The 19,936-nt window shown below is 30.7% G+C and overlaps 1 protein-coding gene across 30 annotated transcripts in view; it reads right to left on the bottom strand.

Annotated features, from left to right (window-relative positions):
* LOC148622307 (tubulin polyglutamylase ttll6-like) overlaps window positions 1-19,936 on the bottom strand; it is a 39,550-nt gene that overhangs the window by 9,304 nt on the left and 10,310 nt on the right. For 21 of the 30 annotated variants that reach the window (XM_088572081.1, XM_088572087.1, XM_088572088.1 and 18 more), the window contains exons 2-15: window positions 18,799-19,050; window positions 14,946-15,060; window positions 10,683-10,723; window positions 9,540-9,658; window positions 6,930-7,060; window positions 5,752-5,908; window positions 5,162-5,305; window positions 4,833-4,918; window positions 4,034-4,259; window positions 3,257-3,438; window positions 2,349-2,534; window positions 1,999-2,170; window positions 1,508-1,735; window positions 659-697 (exon numbers count right to left, since the gene is read on the bottom strand). In XM_088572081.1, coding sequence (XP_088428207.1) covers window positions 659-697; window positions 1,508-1,735; window positions 1,999-2,170; window positions 2,349-2,534; window positions 3,257-3,438; window positions 4,034-4,259; window positions 4,833-4,918; window positions 5,162-5,305; window positions 5,752-5,908; window positions 6,930-7,060; window positions 9,540-9,658; window positions 10,683-10,723; window positions 14,946-15,060; window positions 18,799-19,021 — 2,049 coding nt within the window. In that variant the 5' untranslated portion in view covers window positions 19,022-19,050. Of the gene's footprint in view, window positions 1-396; window positions 451-658; window positions 698-1,076; window positions 1,113-1,507; window positions 1,736-1,998; window positions 2,171-2,348; window positions 2,535-3,256; window positions 3,439-4,033; window positions 4,260-4,832; window positions 4,919-5,161; window positions 5,306-5,751; window positions 5,909-6,929; window positions 7,061-9,539; window positions 9,659-10,682; window positions 10,724-14,945; window positions 15,061-18,798; window positions 19,051-19,936 lie in introns of all 30 variants that reach the window. The other 9 variants (XM_088572092.1, XM_088572106.1, XM_088572111.1 and 6 more) reach the window with 4 other exon arrangements.

Genomic DNA, 19,936 nt, shown 5'->3' with positions numbered 1-19,936 from the left:
TGCAAGGCGTGTACACCTAATATATACACTGACTTAATACTTCATTCATATGTCTTATATTTAACTACTGATGGCATTCTTTCTTACCTCATTTTATGATGCAAATGAAACTAACTGACCCCAAAGGCATAATCAGTGTGTATATTAGATATAGGGTGTGTGGTTTGATATATGAAGAAATTCAATACCATGTACAGATAAGAACTTTTAAAACAGGAATGTTCTTTGTATCACATATTGAATTTCTTCATATAGTCTAAAATATAAGAATATACTTGATGATTATAGCACCATCGAAAGCTAAATATCATTGTGCAAACAGTAAAGTGCAAACTGAAAAGTGTCTACTGTCTATATGCTATTTCATATTAAATTTTAATCTAAAATGATACCAACTACTTTCAAATAAAATCTATCTCTACAATCTCTTCTAAGCTTGTTTAACCTTTCCTAAAATTAACATTGAAAAATGTTATAGTAAAAACACAATTAAATGAAACATAAGATTTCTATACACTTCAAAAAATTAAATCAATATTTATGATAATTGTTTGTGCACTGCAATTGGATATCCCTTTTGACAGGTGCAAAAACTAAACTCCAAAATAAGCCAGATTACACAGCTGCTTGTCTCACAACAAATTCAGGTCAGCCTTACCTTTAAAAATGACATCAAACTCATTTCACCGTATGGAGGCTAAATCAAAATGAATTCCGTAAAATTTCATGAAAAATAGCAACTTAAATAAACCCATAAAATTTGAGAACCAGTTTACTTAGAAGATGTAAATCTCACCTTTTAAAAATGTGATGTGAAATTTTAGTAAGTGCTCATAAGGGAAGAGGTCAGTTAGTAAAGAATGGACATGAATACATTAGTAAAAAGATCAACATATAAATTAAAGATGACAAATTTAGTAAATTGGAAGACAAGACAATAACACAAGTATGTTGTCTGTTCTGATATCCTAATCACTTTACTCAATCTTAACTGAACACAAATTTGTCATAGTCTATGGCACATAAACAAATAAAGCGCCTAGACTAAAGGAAGGGAACAACATCAAATTGTTTACCTGTGTCTGGGGTCGTGAAGGTTTTGCACTTGGGACCTGTAGAATATCATCCAATTTCAACAATATCTTTTTAATAGGTCTTTCCTGATTTAAAAAGACCTTGTCAAAACCCTTGAAAAGCTTTAACATTTACTTAAGGTATGGATGATGTATAAATACCATGGGTCCTATGAGAGAATAAACCATGAGTATTTTTTATTCAAATTAAAACTTAATTTCAGACTCGTTCAATAAATGAAACGCTTGTCAATAAAATAATATTCTTACATGTAATTTTCCAAATATCTACTTATTTCTAGCGATGCAATTTTCTATATCTGGATATAAATGTAGTTGCCTCTATGTTAGCAATTAATTCAGAAAAAAATATCATCAGCAGAAAGCTCGAGCTTTCCTCCATATATATAATTTGGTATGATTTTTAAACTTACAAGTGGTGGAGGTAGAGGGCGTGAATCTGTTTTCATCACTCCCATAGTGCCTGGTGTACAGTGTAAGAGTCTGTAAACATGTTCCACTATACCTAGTCCCCTGACTAGGTTGTCACGCTGTAATAACCCACTAATACGTTCTAACTCTTCCTCCTCTAGGATGTCCATTGGTTTAGTGGTATCCAATGGTTCATCAAACAATCTCCTGTCATTTTCACTTCCTGTATTCTATGATGATAAATTTCCAAATATTCAATTCAATTATATAATACCATGAACATCATACCATTGAATCTTAAAAGCTGAACTCATCAACAATATAAAGTTATTTTTACAATAAACCAACAGTTAATTATATTTTCAAAGAGAATTTTGTTTCCATCAAGGGAAATAATTTAATTCTGGCTATTTTTCAAGTTAAAGTCAAATACATGCTTTAGGCTTTTTAACCCAACATAAAGTAAATCAATATCCCTAATATCCATACAAACCTCCATGCTATTTCTAGAACTAGACAAGCGTCTAGTAGGAACTGTGGTCCGTTTTAATGACCTTCTCCTCCGACTATTAGGACTTTCAGGTCTAACTGCTGACTGAGACTTCTTCCCTTTCAACATCGATTCTAATTTCTCTTTTTTCCTTTGGATCTCATCGCGTTGCTGCCTGATGATGAAGGAAAAACACAAATAGATAAATATTTCATTTTTTTCAAATCTACTATTACATGAAAAAAAAATCATTTTGGTTTTTCAGTTATGTTACCATATATGCAATAACTATTTATAGTGTCTCCATATTTGAAAGCAATAAAAAAGAAAGATAACAAGTGTGTATTATCTACCTTGCCATTTCACTTCTGGCTTTGAAAGCAGCAGTTTCTTGGAATAAAGTACCACTGCTGTGGAAGAATTTTTCATATTTCTCTGTACCAGGTCCAGGATAAATTCGTCTAAAGTTCCCCATATGATTGTTTTCATATCTCTCCAAATACTCTTGGTACTGAGCTTGAGCAAGTTCTAACTCTTCCCTGAAATAAACATGGCATTATTTCATACATAGGTGTTAAATCACTCACTATTGGCAGGATCCTCCCGATATTTCATAAAAAAATCAACAATCTCCCGCTTATGTGCCTGTGTCAACACTGAAGATTTAGCAACATTCAGAAATTTTTCCCGTCTAATTTGAATTTTCAGCTTAAAAAAGTAATAAATTGTTACAATTTTTTGTCAAAACAAATTGATCTCAAATCTGTGATAATAACGATTACTTTCATTGTAATTAAGGTAAACACTGCATGTCATCTTTCAGGGTAGGGAATGCCATGAAATTGTTACCATAAAACGATTTAAGCTCTTAAAAGGTCTGTTGCTTAACATAAAACATGTTGCCAAAACAAAATCTATTGCCCTGGGAAAATTTGGGAGGGAAATCTCCCGCTTTAGAATTTTTTAAGGTCAGCACCTATGATTTCATATCATGTCATCATAACAATGTTTGCTAAAAATCAGTAACAGGAAATTGGCATTTTTACTTCAAGTATTAGAAAAAAGAAGTATGTTTTTAATTTATCTCACATAATCTTTAAGAAAACTTGACATCCCCTTTATGTGTATTGCAATTAATTTCTTTTCTTTTTTTGTTTGAACAACAAAAATTCTTTACTACTAATGACATAATTTCCTTTAGATTTTGCCTTTGAACATATTTTTCTAACAAGTTACCATCCATCAATGTATATGTACTAACTTAGATTCCCTCTTTGTTCCTCTACCCATCAGTCTATCCTTTATTCTCTTCTTTTCTTCCTCTATACACTTCCTTCTATCACAAGCACCAAAATTGACTAAATTTAAAGTGTCCATGACTAAAGCACCTTTAATTTCCCTATCCAATTCAGAATCAGTGTTGAAACTAGGTGAATGGTTTACCTGAAAAATAATAATATAATTAACAAAATAATTTTGAAGTCATTATTTCAATTCTGTGTATCACCAAAGATCTATAAATCTAGATAAAAACTTCTATGGGAGTGAAACAAAGGTTCTATCTGCATTACACCATTTATCTTATAATAGGTAAACTGTTTTATTGTTTAGGGTGTCACTCATTAAAAACACACCAATTCACTGGATGTTTACATAATTGTTTAGGTTGGACAAGTCTTGTAACTTCTAATTTCATATTGGTTGAAAAAATCTACAATTCTTAAGCATTAAAATTTCTTTAAAGTGTTGACTGAGAAAACTACAATTTAAAAGTAAATGCCCATTGTAATACATACATGTATATACAACTGTGCAACTTGGATTTAATTATGATTATCAGATACAAATTCATCTTTTAAAAAAACCAATATAGTTTCAAAGATTATCAGACACATTGAATACTAGAACCATCAAATATCTGTGTTTTCTTAATAATTTTTCTTATAATTTTAAAAATTCAACAGACACTGACTTAATTTTGTACTCATCACTTTAAAGTATGATAATTCATATTAGACCACTAACGTTTTACACTGACCTCTAAAACTTGTGGCCTAAGTTTCCTATCCAGCAGTATATCAAATCCCAGGATTTCAAAACAAGCACTGCCTTTAACATGATTGGGAAAGCATGTGCGGTAGTTATGTTTGAGTACAGAATGTGCAGAAATCAGTGTTTTTATCACAACATCGTCAATTTCATTCCACATTTTGTCCAAGTCAAATCCCTTGTCCTTTAAAAATCTATTTATCGTGCTTATTCTCCTGAGAAAGAAATAGACACAAATTTATATTTTATTATAATCACAGCTTTGAAGTCATTCTACACCTTAAGGGGTCTCTAAAAAACACAGCAAGTAAATACAGATCAGTACATAGAAAAAATCTTTGTTATTATGAACATGCAGTATTGATATCAAAATCTTTTTTTCTTAAAATTTACTATTTTAGTTGGTACTTGCAGGTTTTTCAAATATGCTGTAACTGTGTTTTTTTTTCTCTCTGTTCAGAATTTTCTATTTGCTCACTGCTTACAGGGTTTCAACTAAACTATAGTTAATTAAAAAATTCAATGCAATTGCAATGATTGCAATATTGAGAAAATTTCCTTATCATTCAAAGTAAAAACTCCAAAATCATTACCTACACAAACAAGTCACATACAACAAGAACACTGAAATAATTACAGTATCAACAGTAGTAAAGGATAACATATTGACAGTTAAATGATTGTAAAGTAATACTTCCTAAACAAAACTTAAGAATGCAGGCAATAGACAGAAACCAAATTTTTCAATAACTGGTAAATGGCTTTAAAACAGTAGTTAATAAGCATACCTTTTACTTCCTGCTTCATCATCTCTAATAAAATCTTCACTGTGTTTGTTGATGGCATAATTTGTTAAATGCATGAAAACATTATCCTGAAAAACAGTAATGATTTAACATTTTGCGATTACATGAGTATGCATTCCTCAAGAAATAAGTTAATAATTATTTACAGTGTAGAATTTGAAATTCAATAAAAATGCTGTATAGAAATAATAGCCACTCAATTTCAAGTCAGTCAATAGACCTTAATAACCCCATTTACATATTTTTTTACTACAATGACCAAATGGCAGTAAACCATAATCCTAAAGACAAACCAATAAATGTATACTTACTACATTATTATGACTGGGTTCAGTGTATTTATTTGTAGCAAATCTTGCCAGTCCATCTTTAAACAGGAAAATTCTAAATGGATCACAGGAGGTCACTAATACATACAATCTCAAGTCAAACTTGAAGTTGTCAATCAGGAATGGCTAGAATAAAGTATACAAAGTATTTCAGTGGTTGATTACACAAAAAATTACAAAGCTATTTGATATTATGACATCATTTATTCCCATTACAACTTATTTTTCAAGCTTATTGCTATTGGGGAAATCAACTTGATACATATGGCTTAGATATAGGCAAAGGTCAAAATTAAACAGAAAATTAACATTAAAATTAGATCTATCAAGCCATTTTCTTGTCTCAGCATGTTAGTTCTCAAAAGACTTGGTATGAGATTTTGTTTGGGTTACCTTTGTATTAGAAACTGAAAAGTTCTTTTACAAAATATCTATAAATGAAATGCTGCTTCTTTTTATGTTGCTGAATGTATTGCTGTGTATTTGCTTGTGTTTCCAATGAAAAATTATACATATCTGTTTATTTTGGACTATTATCATCACTATAGTTTGGATGTCTTTTAAAATATTACCTTAGCCATATACTGCTGACATATCATATGTTCATGAGGTTTTACTTCTTTGGGATTTTTTGTCACCCATATTCCCTTACCCTGACAACCTGTCTCAGGTTTCAGAATATATGTCTTATTTTTCTTCTGTCTTGTGTAGGCTTGGAAATCACCATAGCTGTATAAATATTGATATAATATTCATGTTTCATATTTTAACCATGTTTGAGAAAGCTAAGTTTGACAAGGACTTTTAGACTGACAGTTAATTAGCAAATTGTTCATGATGCATGAGGGTCAAATGGCGATATATGGACTAGTTGCCCTACAAAATTATACGGATCGAAGCATAGCTGAGGTCCATTGAATTTTTGGGCATCCAACCCTTCCATATATTGCAATTTGACCTGAAATAACATGAACTATTTTGCTATATCATACTTTTAATATAAAGTATTCTCTGGATAATTTGTTTGGAAGAAAAGCAAAAACATACAGAATTTCTTACATTATGATGTCATGTTGTCAATCTGAAAGCGAGGCAGTCCATAAAAATTCCTAATGGTCCATACGACATTTTATTAACCAACTACCCAAAATATGTTAAAATATGTCAAAAACTGACCAATTGATATGAATTCAAACCGGGCATCAATACGGGGCCAATACAGCATCAAAACTTCCAGTCGTTTGACACCACCATTTTAAATTAGAATTGGATTTCATGAACTTTGATCACTACGACTATACAATGCCTCGGGACCAACATGACCACCTCGACCAATATGACAGACCTCAAATCTGTAACAAGGCCAATATGAACTTACATATTTATTAACATATAATATAGACCGGAAATTATAACTAAGAAAGCAAACAAATAAAAATCTAAAAAAGTTAAAAGTATAATATTACTCAATACTTAGACACATACTATAGACAATATTCTAATTCAAACATGGTAGATTCAGTCACTTTCATTATGTTAAGTTACAAAAGCTCAAAAGTTGAACACAAGAGTAAGAGTGTATGGGTCAAAACAGAAAATTTTTGGATTCAAAATTTATTAAAAGTACTCTCTTATTTGAGATTTGAAACCAACAAGTCAAGGTTTAGAACAACTGGACCAAGTTAATCTGAGTTATTTTGTTAAGTGTTAGGTATGCTTTCAGCTCAACTAATTTCTTTACGTTACTTACTCAGCAGGTAAACACCATGTCTTAGGGAAGATGTTGTATTCCTTGGGATACATCTTTAACATTCTGTTTAAGTTTCTTGCCAACATGTCCTTCCTACATATCTCACTCATACCAGGAAAATGGTTTATTTTCTGGTAAGAAAAGAAAAGTTCACAATATACTTAGTTATTCATTTACACAAATAGTCAAACTAGTTGAGAATGTTTGCCATAAACTGCTATATAATCAGACAAAATATTTTCTCCATGTAAAAAAGAAACTAGAAGCACAGAAGAGACTTAATTTCTCCCCAGGAAAAACAGAAACCAAGTGGTCATATCATTTGATCAAGTGAAACAAAAAGTAAGTTATTTATAATGGTCCCTTGTTACATAATGCCTGACAATCCTGCATTTATAAAAATCAGTCAAAGACATTTCATGTAGTCATGAAAAATGTCAAAAAGTTTAAAATACATGACAGACAAAAGAAAGTGACATAAGCTGACAGGAAACAATGGTACAGTTGAGCTAATGAAAAGCTTTGCCAAGCGCAGTAACCCTAACCCTAAACAATAGGGGCAAGTATGGACACTATATTGCACAAAATCTAAATTAAATTAAAAATTTTCAAAATCAGACCAAAAATAAAAAGTCGATTTTTTGAAGTGTGGTCCCTTTGACCCCTAGACAACCATATGAGAAACCTGAAATCTGTTTGAAGAGTGCAAGCAGGGATTTTAATGAGGAATCCAATGGAAATAAATAAAAAGTAAATTTCTTCAGGTGTGGGCCCTTTGACTCCTTATAACTAGAAAACAGTAAGAGATATCTGAAATCTGATTAAATAATGCAGGCAGGGATTTTTATAAGGAATCCAATTAAAAAATATTTCAAAATAGGACCAAACATAAAAAAGTTGATACTTTCTTGTGTGGTATCTTTGACCCCTTATAATTTGAAAACTGTGAAAGGTATCTGAAATATGATAGAAGAATGCAAGCAGGGTTTTTTAAGAAGAATTGAATAAAATAAAATTTTGAAATTAAGACAAAAAATTAAGAAGTTGAATTTTTGGGGCATTGCCCAACTTGCCCCCTTATAACTTGAAAATGGTCCAAAACACATAAATTTGCTGATACATTTGTTACCAGAATTAAATACTGAACACAATAAAAAAAGGATTAATAGTTTGAATCGAAAAAAAACAAAACATTCTACATGGGTTTTAATAAAACACCAACTTTTACCCTTTTTAGTCCCTTTCTATAGGGGCCAAAAAGTCCAAATTAAACAGGAACCTTCCTTAATTCGTACATAAAATCATAGCAAAATTTCCGAACAACTGATCACCCAAAACTAAAGATATCACACAGAAATGAAGTGTCCAAAGAGGACGACAATTTTTTGTGGTGGTAAAAAAAGGTACTAGGTATGAACAACAAATAACTGGCTTCTTAAGGTCAAACAATTTACAAGTATTTAAATATCATATGTAACATATGACCTCACAAAAACATGTAAAAAGCTTATATCAAATTAAATGTTTGATTCAACTTAGATTAATTGTAAATTAATTTTTATTTAAGAGAGTACCACCTTAGAGGAAGCTTTTGATATGCATTAAAACATAATCAATACTTAAATATATTATATTATTACAACAATTAAATTATATCAATCACAATTAAATTCAAAATCTTGTGGAGAACAAATCCAGCCTTCAGGTAACCTAACACTTTAAATGAGCTTTTAATTTTGCCATTAACTTGAACTTATCCATAAATAATCATGGCAGGTGTCTATATATAAATTCAGGATTATTAAAAAATTAAAACTGACTTGTAATAAGATATTTAAGTACATTGGTTTTAACTTGGCATTCCTGCTTCTTGTTAAATTTCTAATTCAGAAGAACATAACTGGTCTAGTGCAGAACAGACAAAAACAAGAAATCTCCGAGCAATGGCTCACTATTGACACCCCCGCTTGTTTGGCAAACAGGAAGTAGATGTCATATGATTGAGTATAAAAAGGCATTCCACAATTCAGTACAACCATATGAAGCTTTCACTACAATTGCATAACAGCCTGTGATTTACAGAAGCTGAAAAATCTGATCCAAAAATTTCCATTATGCACCTACAGAAAATTACTAGGTCAATTGGCAAATAAGAAGTAAATGAGCCATAAACCAAAAGGGGAGACAAATTACAAGTTATCATGCCAAAGCAATATACCAAATATCCAAGCATTTCCTCGAATAGAAGCTATGAAATTTGTAAAGAGAAAGTGTGTTTAGGAAAGAATGATTTACAGAATGACATAAAGAGCCAGGTTATAATTAATAAATACATAGAATACAGGTAATGCATTGAGAAACTACAAGCTATGAGCCCATAGTTGCAAACAAGTGACAAACCGTTACGTAAAAGCTCCTTGCCACATGATAAACAAATACCTCGAATGGTAGTAGTTATATGTAAAAGTCCCAGTACGAAATGAGGAGGGGATCAAAATCTTGTATGTGCAAAATATTACATTCAATATTGATGAAATTGGTGTGTGTTGTGAATATTGTTACAACTTAATTAGAACAAACACAAATAGGAGAAGATCAGGAAATCCTTACCTGATATTTTTTCATCTCCATGACTCTTTCCAAAGCCACAGAATAATCTGTCCAATATAAACTCCATTCATCATCATCTGAGACTTCCTTAAAACCAAACCTCTTTGATATTCTCCTAACTATAAACAAAAGAAATGATTGGGCATAGTTTTCAAATAAGAATAACAGAATAAGAAAAACTGTTATCACAGAGATTTGTCTCGCCTGGTGGATATGGTCACTGTTATTCAATGTTTAATAGTGATATTTATGATGCATGAAACAGATATGAAAGTATAATGTAGTAATGCTAATGCAACAATACACTAAATACCATAGACCAAGCATAGGAAATTCATGTTCAACATACCTAATCAGAAAACATTTCAAGTTTATAAAATAATTACTAAGTCAAAAGACTGTGACTGTGGGGCATATGCATGAAACAGATATGGAACTGTGATGTAGTGATCCTAATGCAACTGCATGCTAAATATGACTAACCTAGCACAAGGGGTTTGTATTTAAACTGACCTAATCAGAAATCAAATCTTAATGTAGATGTGGACACTGATGCTGATGTCAAAAAACCAATACCTAAAGCCTCATCTTCAAAAATTTCGCAGGTGGTACAAAAACTAGAATAGCTGACGTTGATGTTTGGTCCTATTGAACTATAAGCCAGCAAAATCAATCATTAATTGGGAATTTTTTACAAACATTGTCTGATTTTTGTTATAAAAAGTATTTCATATCAGAAAAGAATGAGGTATTCTTCTTGGTTAAAACATGTTCATGTGGTATTCAGTAATAAAAAATAAAAATGAGGGCAATACCACATAGAACGCTTACAGATTCTTCAAAGAAATAAACAGGAAAGTTGCTTATGTAGAGGGCATTAACGAAAATGTTCACTGCCCATGGGGAGTTATGTTGCCTTCACATTGATAATGCCCATGCCTACAGTTGGAGCCATTATAAATGTTTGGTCTTATATCTTGATAATGCCAACCATACAATCAACTATTGTACAAAAAACTATATTTATAGCTAAAAGTATGCCTTCAAGTAAATTAGCTGGGTGACTGGACATTTACTAATTGCTTTTTTGCTAAATCTTTATTAAAATACAATCTTTCCACACCAGACTTTTATTTGACTTACCAACATCATACTTGCAGTTGGAAAGACAGATGTAGTAAATTCTGGAATTTAAAAAACAAGAGTAAATAGATTATGCAGTAAATAAATATAATAATGGGTAAATATTACATGAGATAGTTTGTTATTACCTCCTAAAACTAAGAATGCAGAGAGATTCAAGACCAAGGAAAACAATATCTTTGAGTACATTCAAATACTACACTAAAGTGCACAATGAAACACTTCATGTTCTAGTGTCAAATTTATGGAAAGTTAGAAGTGAGATCTAAAGCACTTATAATTACAGAAACTGACAGTGAAATATTTAATGCTAAAATATTGTGAAAGCAAAATATAATTGAAACATTTAAGCAGACAATTTACTGATTCAACATAGATTTCAGTAACACCAACCAAAATTTTGAATTTTAAAATATTCATCTGCCAGTTATTTAAACTAACTTATTTGAACATTTATTTGAAATGAATTTTCTAGTGTTACTTTGTCACAATAAAGAGACATAAGATTAAGGGTAGCCGGTATTATAGAAATGTGTTGAATCTTTAAATCAAATCGATACAGTTGTTGTGTTTGACAAGTTAATAACATTTGATAACGGTGTATAATAATGAAATGGTTAAAGAATGGTATATTGATCAAACTGAACTATAACATTATTATATTGTTGGAAAACTATATATGGCTACATGGCCAATAACATGCATTCTATTGAACTTTATATTTAAGTCATGGGAATAAATGCTCATGTTTGAAATAGTCTTTGTCAATTAACAATTGTAACTGTATATAGCATTAAAACACTTTCTTTATTAAATTGTAAAAGCTACTAGAAAACTGATTCTTATCATAGGCAAGAGAGAATCATTTAATTTTAGGGTTGTGTTCCCAATATTTGATTTCATTTTCAATGATAATAGAAGCATTTGATTCCCTTTCTAATCCTTTTTTATTATTTACTATAAAGTTTAGAATGTAATTTTCTTAGATGGACTTACACTGGGCTTCTTAAAGGACTTACACCATGACATTTCTCAGCTTTTTGAAAGCACATAAGATTTTTTTTCTTGAAAACTTACCTGTATCAAAAATAGAAGTTCAAAAGAGCCTAAAATGCTCATCTGACTTGATCAGCTACATACTGTTTCTTGCTAAAGTGGTTATGTTTTTCCACAGAATAAAAATCCAAACAGAATTTTTTTAAAGGATACCCAAAGGAAAAATCATATCTACTATTATAGAATTATGTCCAGTAGTTTCACAAGAGAAGATTTTCAAAAGTAACAAAAAAAGCAACTACCAAAAAAATGTCCAAAATGGGAAAGAAATTTCAACATGGGTCGACAGATTTTCACAAAAAATTGACCGCAGAGAGATCTCTTCATGCTTAACACATTTACTTCTGCATCAGAATTTGACTAAACCTTTTTGATTTGAAGTTATATGCAAACAAGAGACTCCCAGGAGCCTGAATCGCCCACCTGGTTGAATTTTGCCTTTCAAAGGCAATAAATTTAACAAGAAGTTGTCCAAAAATTTTGACTCAAGAAGTCTTTGGTAGGGTTTATCATAAGAATCATTTCAACAATTGAAAGTTTCTTTTAATCAATCACTGTTTTCCAGATATTGACTGAAAACTGTTTAAAAAACAGTCATTTTCCCCTATCAAGGGCAATAACTCTTACAAGGAGTCAGGTCTCACCAACCACCCCCCTTATGTAGTACCAAAAACACGCTGAACCTAGAAATATGCATTGTAAGTGCACTATTTGTGTGTATTCTGATCAAAAGTAGTTAAAATAAAGCTGAGAATGTGTATTTTAAAATCATATTTGTAATTTATTACAAAAGTGTATGAATATTGTTTACATGTGTGAGTAATTTGCCTCCATGCTGTCAGTTAGCAGAAAACTTGTTTAACATGTAAAGTAATAGAAACTTTAGAAGTGGTCAGTGAGACCTCATCTGACAACTTTTATCCCTGAAGACTTTTGTAGTTCTAATAATAAGGATCATTTCAGCTATTGAAAGACTTTGGCTAAACCTAATGGTTTTGGAGAAATATATTCGAAAAAACACCTGTCTGACCCCTACACTGTATGTTCTATTTTTAGTAATGGCTGCCATGTTTTTCGATGGATCACAAATCCCCACATCAGTTCTATACAGGATACCCCAAGAAACATTTATGCCAAGTTTGGTTCTAATCAGTCAAGTAGTTTCAGAGAGGAGTTTTGTATAATTGTTAACTACGATGACGGGCGATAGGTGAACTAAAAAATTGTCTAAGAAATAAAGCCACAAATACATGTACATTTATTACCAAAAATTCAAACCTTAACATAAGTTGGGACATTATTTTCAACACAACATATAAGTGTTATAAGTTAGAGATTTCACTATTCTCTTTTCTTTATGTCAATAGTCTGAATAATTATGATCTTTAGATACAAAATATGCCATCATTTAAAGACTATTTCATTATGAACTACCGGCATGGCAAAGCTAAAGTTACCAATATTTAACTTATCTTGCTGAATACATATACTATTTTTTTTTCAAATGAAAAAAATTAATAATTACACTCACAATGACTTAGATAAAAAAATAAACTGGGTTATCTATATATTGATCTGTAAATACATGTAAACTTAAGTTCTCTTTGTGGCTCAGCCTTTCAAAGTTATCATTTTACTACCTGACTTAAAACTTGTTTTATCTTTGAAGTGAAATGCAAACCTTAATGTATTAGTCAAAATGAGGGGTCATGTTTTATCCAAGAACTGAATGTGTCATTTAGTATTGATTATGGTAATTACACCTAATACTGGTTTATTTCTACTTCATAATAAACATGAAAAATGAAAACCTTCTTGTCAAGGTGACAAATATTTAATAAAATTAATTTAATACATTAAAATTATTTACTTATATTCAATGAACAATACACGCAGTCTTTAACTTATATATAAATAAAGTTTATTCAAAAGATAATTACAAAAGTATTTAGTGTTTTGCCAAGGGATATACTGAAGATGAATGTTCAATAGCCATTTCCGAACCTTACTTTTGATAAAAATTTTGTGTTACTTTAACATTATCAAAGTTACTGATGCATGATTCTTTACAGCAAACATCATTAAACAGTTATGAGTTTTTGAAAAAAAAATGCAATAAATTCTATATGTACACACCAATATTTTGATAATTTTTAATTTTAACTAACTGTACAAGAATGCTACGCGTAGCCATATGTCCCTGCCGCTGTAGAAAGAGTTGAATTACAAATGTTTGACACGTGTATAAATAGCAGATTCAAAACTTATGTGCTTTCATAAGTCCATGTGGCGATTCAAGGTTAATGTATCTTAATGAATCAAATTAAGTTAGGTTAAGAATTCTTCATACAACAAAAAAAAAATCCGAAAAAAAAAGAACGTGAAAAATAAACAAAGTCCTATAACTCCCATAAAAATTGCCGAATCAAAATTGTGACAAACAATCCTACAAAATTTGGTCAAATTCTGTTCAGCGGTTTCTGAGGAGTTGCTTCCACAAGGTGTTCCTATGCTAATAATGTGAAAAATGACCATAACTCCTATAAAAATTGTCGAATCAAAATAGCGGTTAAGTATGATCAACTACATATGGTGACAAAACAATGTTACAAAATTTGGTCAAATTCCATCCAGTGGTTTCTGAGGAGTTGTGTCCACAAGCTTCGGACGCACGGTCGGCACGATGGACGGACAGACGGACACCAGCATTTCTATGTCCCCGCTCCGCGTTGCGGCAGGGGACAAAAAGTACATCTTTTAAATGCATAGAAATTCAATTTGCCTTCAGTTTAAACATTTCCATAAATAAAATTAACTGTTCTCCGAAATCTGATGAAGCAATTACAAATTATTACTTTATATGTTTTAAACAGCCATGACTACAATTAAAGGTTAAGCCCCTTATACCTTTTAGATTTGGAGTTAAGCCTTTAGATACCTAACTGAAGGGTATATTCTTCTAGGGACTCGAATGCTGGGTTGACACTTTTCATTATTCAATAATCAGACATGGATATAAAATAAGATAGAAAATTGGAAGACAAGACATTCATAGATTTGATAAAAAATCTCATTGTTATCATGCTACTATGTCATATAATGTAACATTTGAAAGGGAAGTTTGGTGCAGGTTTACAAGAAAATACATTTTCAGTCATGAAGCAAACTGATATTTCCAAATATCTAAATAAATTAATATCAGCTTACTTCTTCCTTTTCTTTTTCTTCTTCATCTTTTTATCTGCATCTTTTTTATCTTCCCCCTTTTTCTCAGTGTCTACTTCTGCCTCTGTATCAGCTTGTGTACTGATTCCAGTGTCAACTTTGGAATGAAATGATAGTCATTAAGGTATATATGTATTACAGGTATTACATTTATAATGGTAGTATTATTCCTGCAGTGTTTAAGTAAGACTAACTAAAATGTTAAAAAGAAAATGCTTTCCAGTGTACTGTTTGAACAATACAGGCTTGTATGAACACTACATTCAAGCTTAGGATATCTCAAAATTTGTCTATGACAAATTAATAGAAATTTGGGTTTCTGGCACAGAAAAATGTAATAGCACTTGAATGCTTGAAATTTCATCAAATTTTCCAATTCTGGTACAAAATCTTAACCTAAAATAAATGGTTAGATTCGGCATATCATTTACATATTGGTTGAAATCATAGAAAGTTTAATTTTGGACCACTTGGACCTTGAAGTGCAGCAATTCAACATTCCCAAAAACAAAACTCCAAACAGAGTTAAATTCAATATACCAGTATGTAAGAACTCCTGGAGTTTTATTTTTTTTTTTTATTTCAAATTTTAGACCCAATGTAAACCAACTTGGAAAACAGTCCATTTGAAACCTGATGTTTACTCAAGACTTTAAATCTAACCCAAATCCTTATAATGTAGAACTATTGTTTGAGGGTAACCAACTTGGGTGGATTTTGGAATTTGGTCAAATCACAAATTTCAAATATGCAACAAAATGTCAATTATTTCTTGAAACCATTTTACCCTTCTGAAATTCAGGAATCTATAAAATTTTGATTTCACAATGAAACCTGGTACTCACTGAACCCCCCACCCCCCAAGTCACCTCAATCTTCCTTACAGTGCTTTGTTAGATACAAATACACATCAGTCCATTTCTTTAAAACATGCAAACCAAAAACTGACAATGATAATAAGAAAATTGGTAAAATGAACATGACATTATGACAATCACCAAAGGTGGGGTTCAACTACTCTGACAACAAAAATCTTTTCATGTAATGAAAAATGGCTTAATTCCATGTAACAGGAAGTTGATATCAAGCAGCTTTCAAAATCACTTACAACATATGCCTATACAAAACCACATACCAAATTTGAAATAAATCCATTCATTGGGGACAGAGATAATTGTGACAAAATTCTGACAAGACCAACAGATGGGAAGATAGACAAAAAAGGTAATTCATGTATATAAATGTCAGTCCTTCAATAATTATCCTGCCTCTTTGTTTCGAAATTAAGTTCCATATTTTATTTTTTGGTTTCAAGTACCTGGGGTTCATTACCTGCATAAATTTACAATTAAATCTGATGTTTTACAAGAATCAAATTCACAAATGAACTGTGTTTAAATGTACAAAAACCTTTTCAGCAGTTAAACCTATCATCTAAAATCAGTTGGCAAAAAAACACCCAAAACCAACTGTCTGATAAGACTCTTAATTGTAAACTAGAACTAATTCCTGAGTAAAGCCATCAGTTCTATTACGAATATACATCTCATATTGCTGGAAGATTAAGGGACCAAATGTATACTTCAAAACTAATTTTTTAGATACTTCATAACATGCTGCTATTACACTTTTCCTTACTGCTTAAAATACAGTTTTATTGCTTCAGACACATCATCCTCACCATTTATTATCTTTTACACTCATTTCATGTCATATTCAACTATACTTAGTCACTCTTACTGTTTTATGACATTATAAATTCTGATAAGAGCCTTAAGAATACATTAAGTCTCCATAGTTTTATAGTTGTCAAGTAAATCTACCAAATATGCAATGATCAGTAAAATATTAATGTTGACATAAAAAATTTAAACACACTAATAATTCATTAGAAAATTCATTCAATAAATTACTGGACTGCCAATAATTCATTTAATATCATGATGAAGCATTTAATAAATTAAAAAATAAATAATCTTTAAGCTCTGCATTTGAAATCCAAGTCTGTGAATTGTGATAGGACTATAAGTCCTTTTATTTACATGAAATCAGTCACGAAGGCCACACATAACTGAAGAATAGTCATGAGATTCAGCTGGAACCAAGTTAAAGACCTCTTTATTGGGAAAATAAGTTAAGCAAGAAAATCTCATAAGTAAGGTGGAGATAATTAACAAATTTATCACAACTTTGCTATGAACAAAACTGAAGAATTAAAGTTCTGTTTAAAAAATAGAATGGCCATTCTCAATGTGCATATGTGTACTGTTACACAAACTGTACGAGTTGAGGGAAATACTACAAGCAATCAGAAAAGAACACTGACTGCTTCGAGTAGACTTAAAGTTAAACCCAGTTGAATAATATCCCTACTCTTAAGTGACATGACTGTTAATTATACATCTACATATGAAGCCAAGCTTTCCTATAAGCTTTATCAAAATTAAACAGGTTTTAACATGTAAATTTTTAAGTTGGTTTACCTCTCTTTGAAAGTAGTGGCAATAATCATCTTCCTTTCAAGCACTTTTAAATGTGATACTTAATATTCCCATAAACATTTTCTCAAAAATTTATTGCACATTTGAGGAGAACTTGTACTTACAAGGTTTCAACCAGTAAAAATAATTATCTTTCTTTGATATCCCAATTTACATGTCACACCTTACTTTTCCTTAGAGTTTTTTTTTTAAATAATTATAAGCAGTTTAGGAGGAGTTGTGATTACATGATACATTTTGCATGATGAAGGAAAACTAACTAAGGCAGTCATCTCAAACCTTAATGAAACAATACTAACAATAGGATTCCAAAATAATATAAAATATGGACTGATATATATACACACATGTCATCTCACAATTACAAGGTACACAGTAAAACAATAGCAGAATAAAACACTTACATATAACAGTCATTTCCAACACTACTGTGGCAATGTACAGTCAGATGTTTGAATTCAAAATTTTCTTTATAATCAAATAACAATATGTCTTTTTAGCACATAGTGTTACATAACATTTCAATATTCTGTAAACAAATGATAACTTTTGAATATATAAGTCTAGTACAAAAAAGGCTTAATCAGACTATTATATGGGAAATCGATCAGTTTTTCATGAAAAATTGAAAGCTTATGTTATAAGGTTGTATTCAATATATTCCAAAGCAAACCATGCATGATCAAGTCTGATAACTCTTGTTGATTTTAAAAAAAAATAAATAAAGCTTTCTAGACCCACAATAGAAAATCTTCCTTAAACAAACAATGTGGAGGGAAACCAAACACTGAACCATACAGCATGATACAATTTATATGTACTCAAAACAAAGAGCAATCTAATAGAAAAAACCCAATTCATTATCAACTGTGTTTCAATTGCTAAACTAAATGTGCACTCAGAAATCATTCTATTTGATGAAACACTTGAAAGAGAACCAGTAGAATCAACATCATTATATCTAACCTATTTGAAATATTAAATAAAAATCTGTTAAGTGACAAAACTATCAAAAAGAACAAGCAGTGGGTATGAAACCAAAACCAGTCACTCAAGGAAAGTAATTAAAATACACTATCAAGTTATAAATCCAGTTACAAGACCCATTTTAGTGCATAATGCAATTTTTATCTCTAAATTTAGACAAACCAGTTAACCGAATTCAACCCTAACACATCATTTCTTAGACTGAATATTATTAATGGTCTAACAAACCAAGTTCTATTTACCTTTTCAATCAATACATATAATAATAACTAAGTGTATAGAACATATTCAAGATCATTACGGTAATGGCATGTACTTTGGACACTTTCATTTATAATTAAACTCACTGTCTGCTTCTCCTTCCTCTTCCTCATCCTCAGGTCCCTGTTGAATGAGGATAGAAGCTCCATCCAACAAAGTCAAGGTCTGCTGTCCACCATTATCATATCCTGAATCCTCACCTTCTTCTCCGTCACTTTCATCACTAGAACTGCTACTACTCTCCTCATCAACATCCTGTGTAGTGTTGTCCCCATCAGAGAGGTAATCCTCTGATTCTTTAGTGCTCATTCTGGCCTCCTTGTACAGCAGATCTTATCCTATAAAACATGCAAAGTTGGAAATTAAAACCTAATTCTATTGTGAGCTGAATTAAAAATTACTAAACAAGCAAATAGTATATCAAATAAATAAAAAAATTACAAATAAAGATGAAAAAAAAAATAATCAAATAAGTGACTTCTAATCCTCCTTAAAAACAAAAAAAACCTGGAATAAAACTAGTACCAAACAATAACATAAGAAATGTTCAGTAACATACTTTTCTTATTATCCACAACAAAGAAAATAGTTTACCTGTATAAATGTTTGAACATAAAATATAATTTGTCTATTTAATCTAAATTTCACATAAAAAGAAAGAAATTAAGAACTTATAAAATGAATAAAGGATGAGCATTTTAAATGATTTATGTAGATAACAGTTAAATGCATTGATTATCCCCATCAACAATGGAAGTAAATAACACCCTTCTGTTAAACAAGTGCCAGTAGTTGTCATCCATATTTTATGGTTAATTCAACAATAGAAAGACTTTTTGGAGAAATCATAGATTTGATTCTGTAGATTTTTTGTCTAAAACAGACAAAGTTGTAAGTTGAATACCAGTATATAAGTATTAAATTAAAATTAAAACCATACACTCACACTAATAATAAAATAAATGAAAGCTATAATAAAAAAATAGGGCATCCACTGTGGGCAATCAATCTATGCACATCAAAAAATTTATAAGTTATCTTCCATTCAGATCAATAATCTTATAAGATGAAACAAAATGGCATAACTGGTATATAAATAATCATTATAAGAAAGTCTCATACAATTTCAACAAATGGTGTACTGTAGAAGGTGTATCAGATACAAAATGGACACCCCAGCTAGGCTACCACCTACCTGAGTCAATGGCAAAGTCTATGTTATTC

The sequence above is a fragment of the Perna viridis genome, chromosome 3 (assembly GCF_037379345.1).
Source record: "Perna viridis isolate PV_CMFRI_1.1 ecotype Kerala chromosome 3, ASM3737934v1, whole genome shotgun sequence".
Lineage (NCBI taxonomy): Eukaryota > Metazoa > Mollusca > Bivalvia > Mytilida > Mytilidae > Perna > Perna viridis.
Note: the sequence above shows the minus strand (reverse complement) of the source record. Positions and strands in the feature narration are given on the sequence as shown.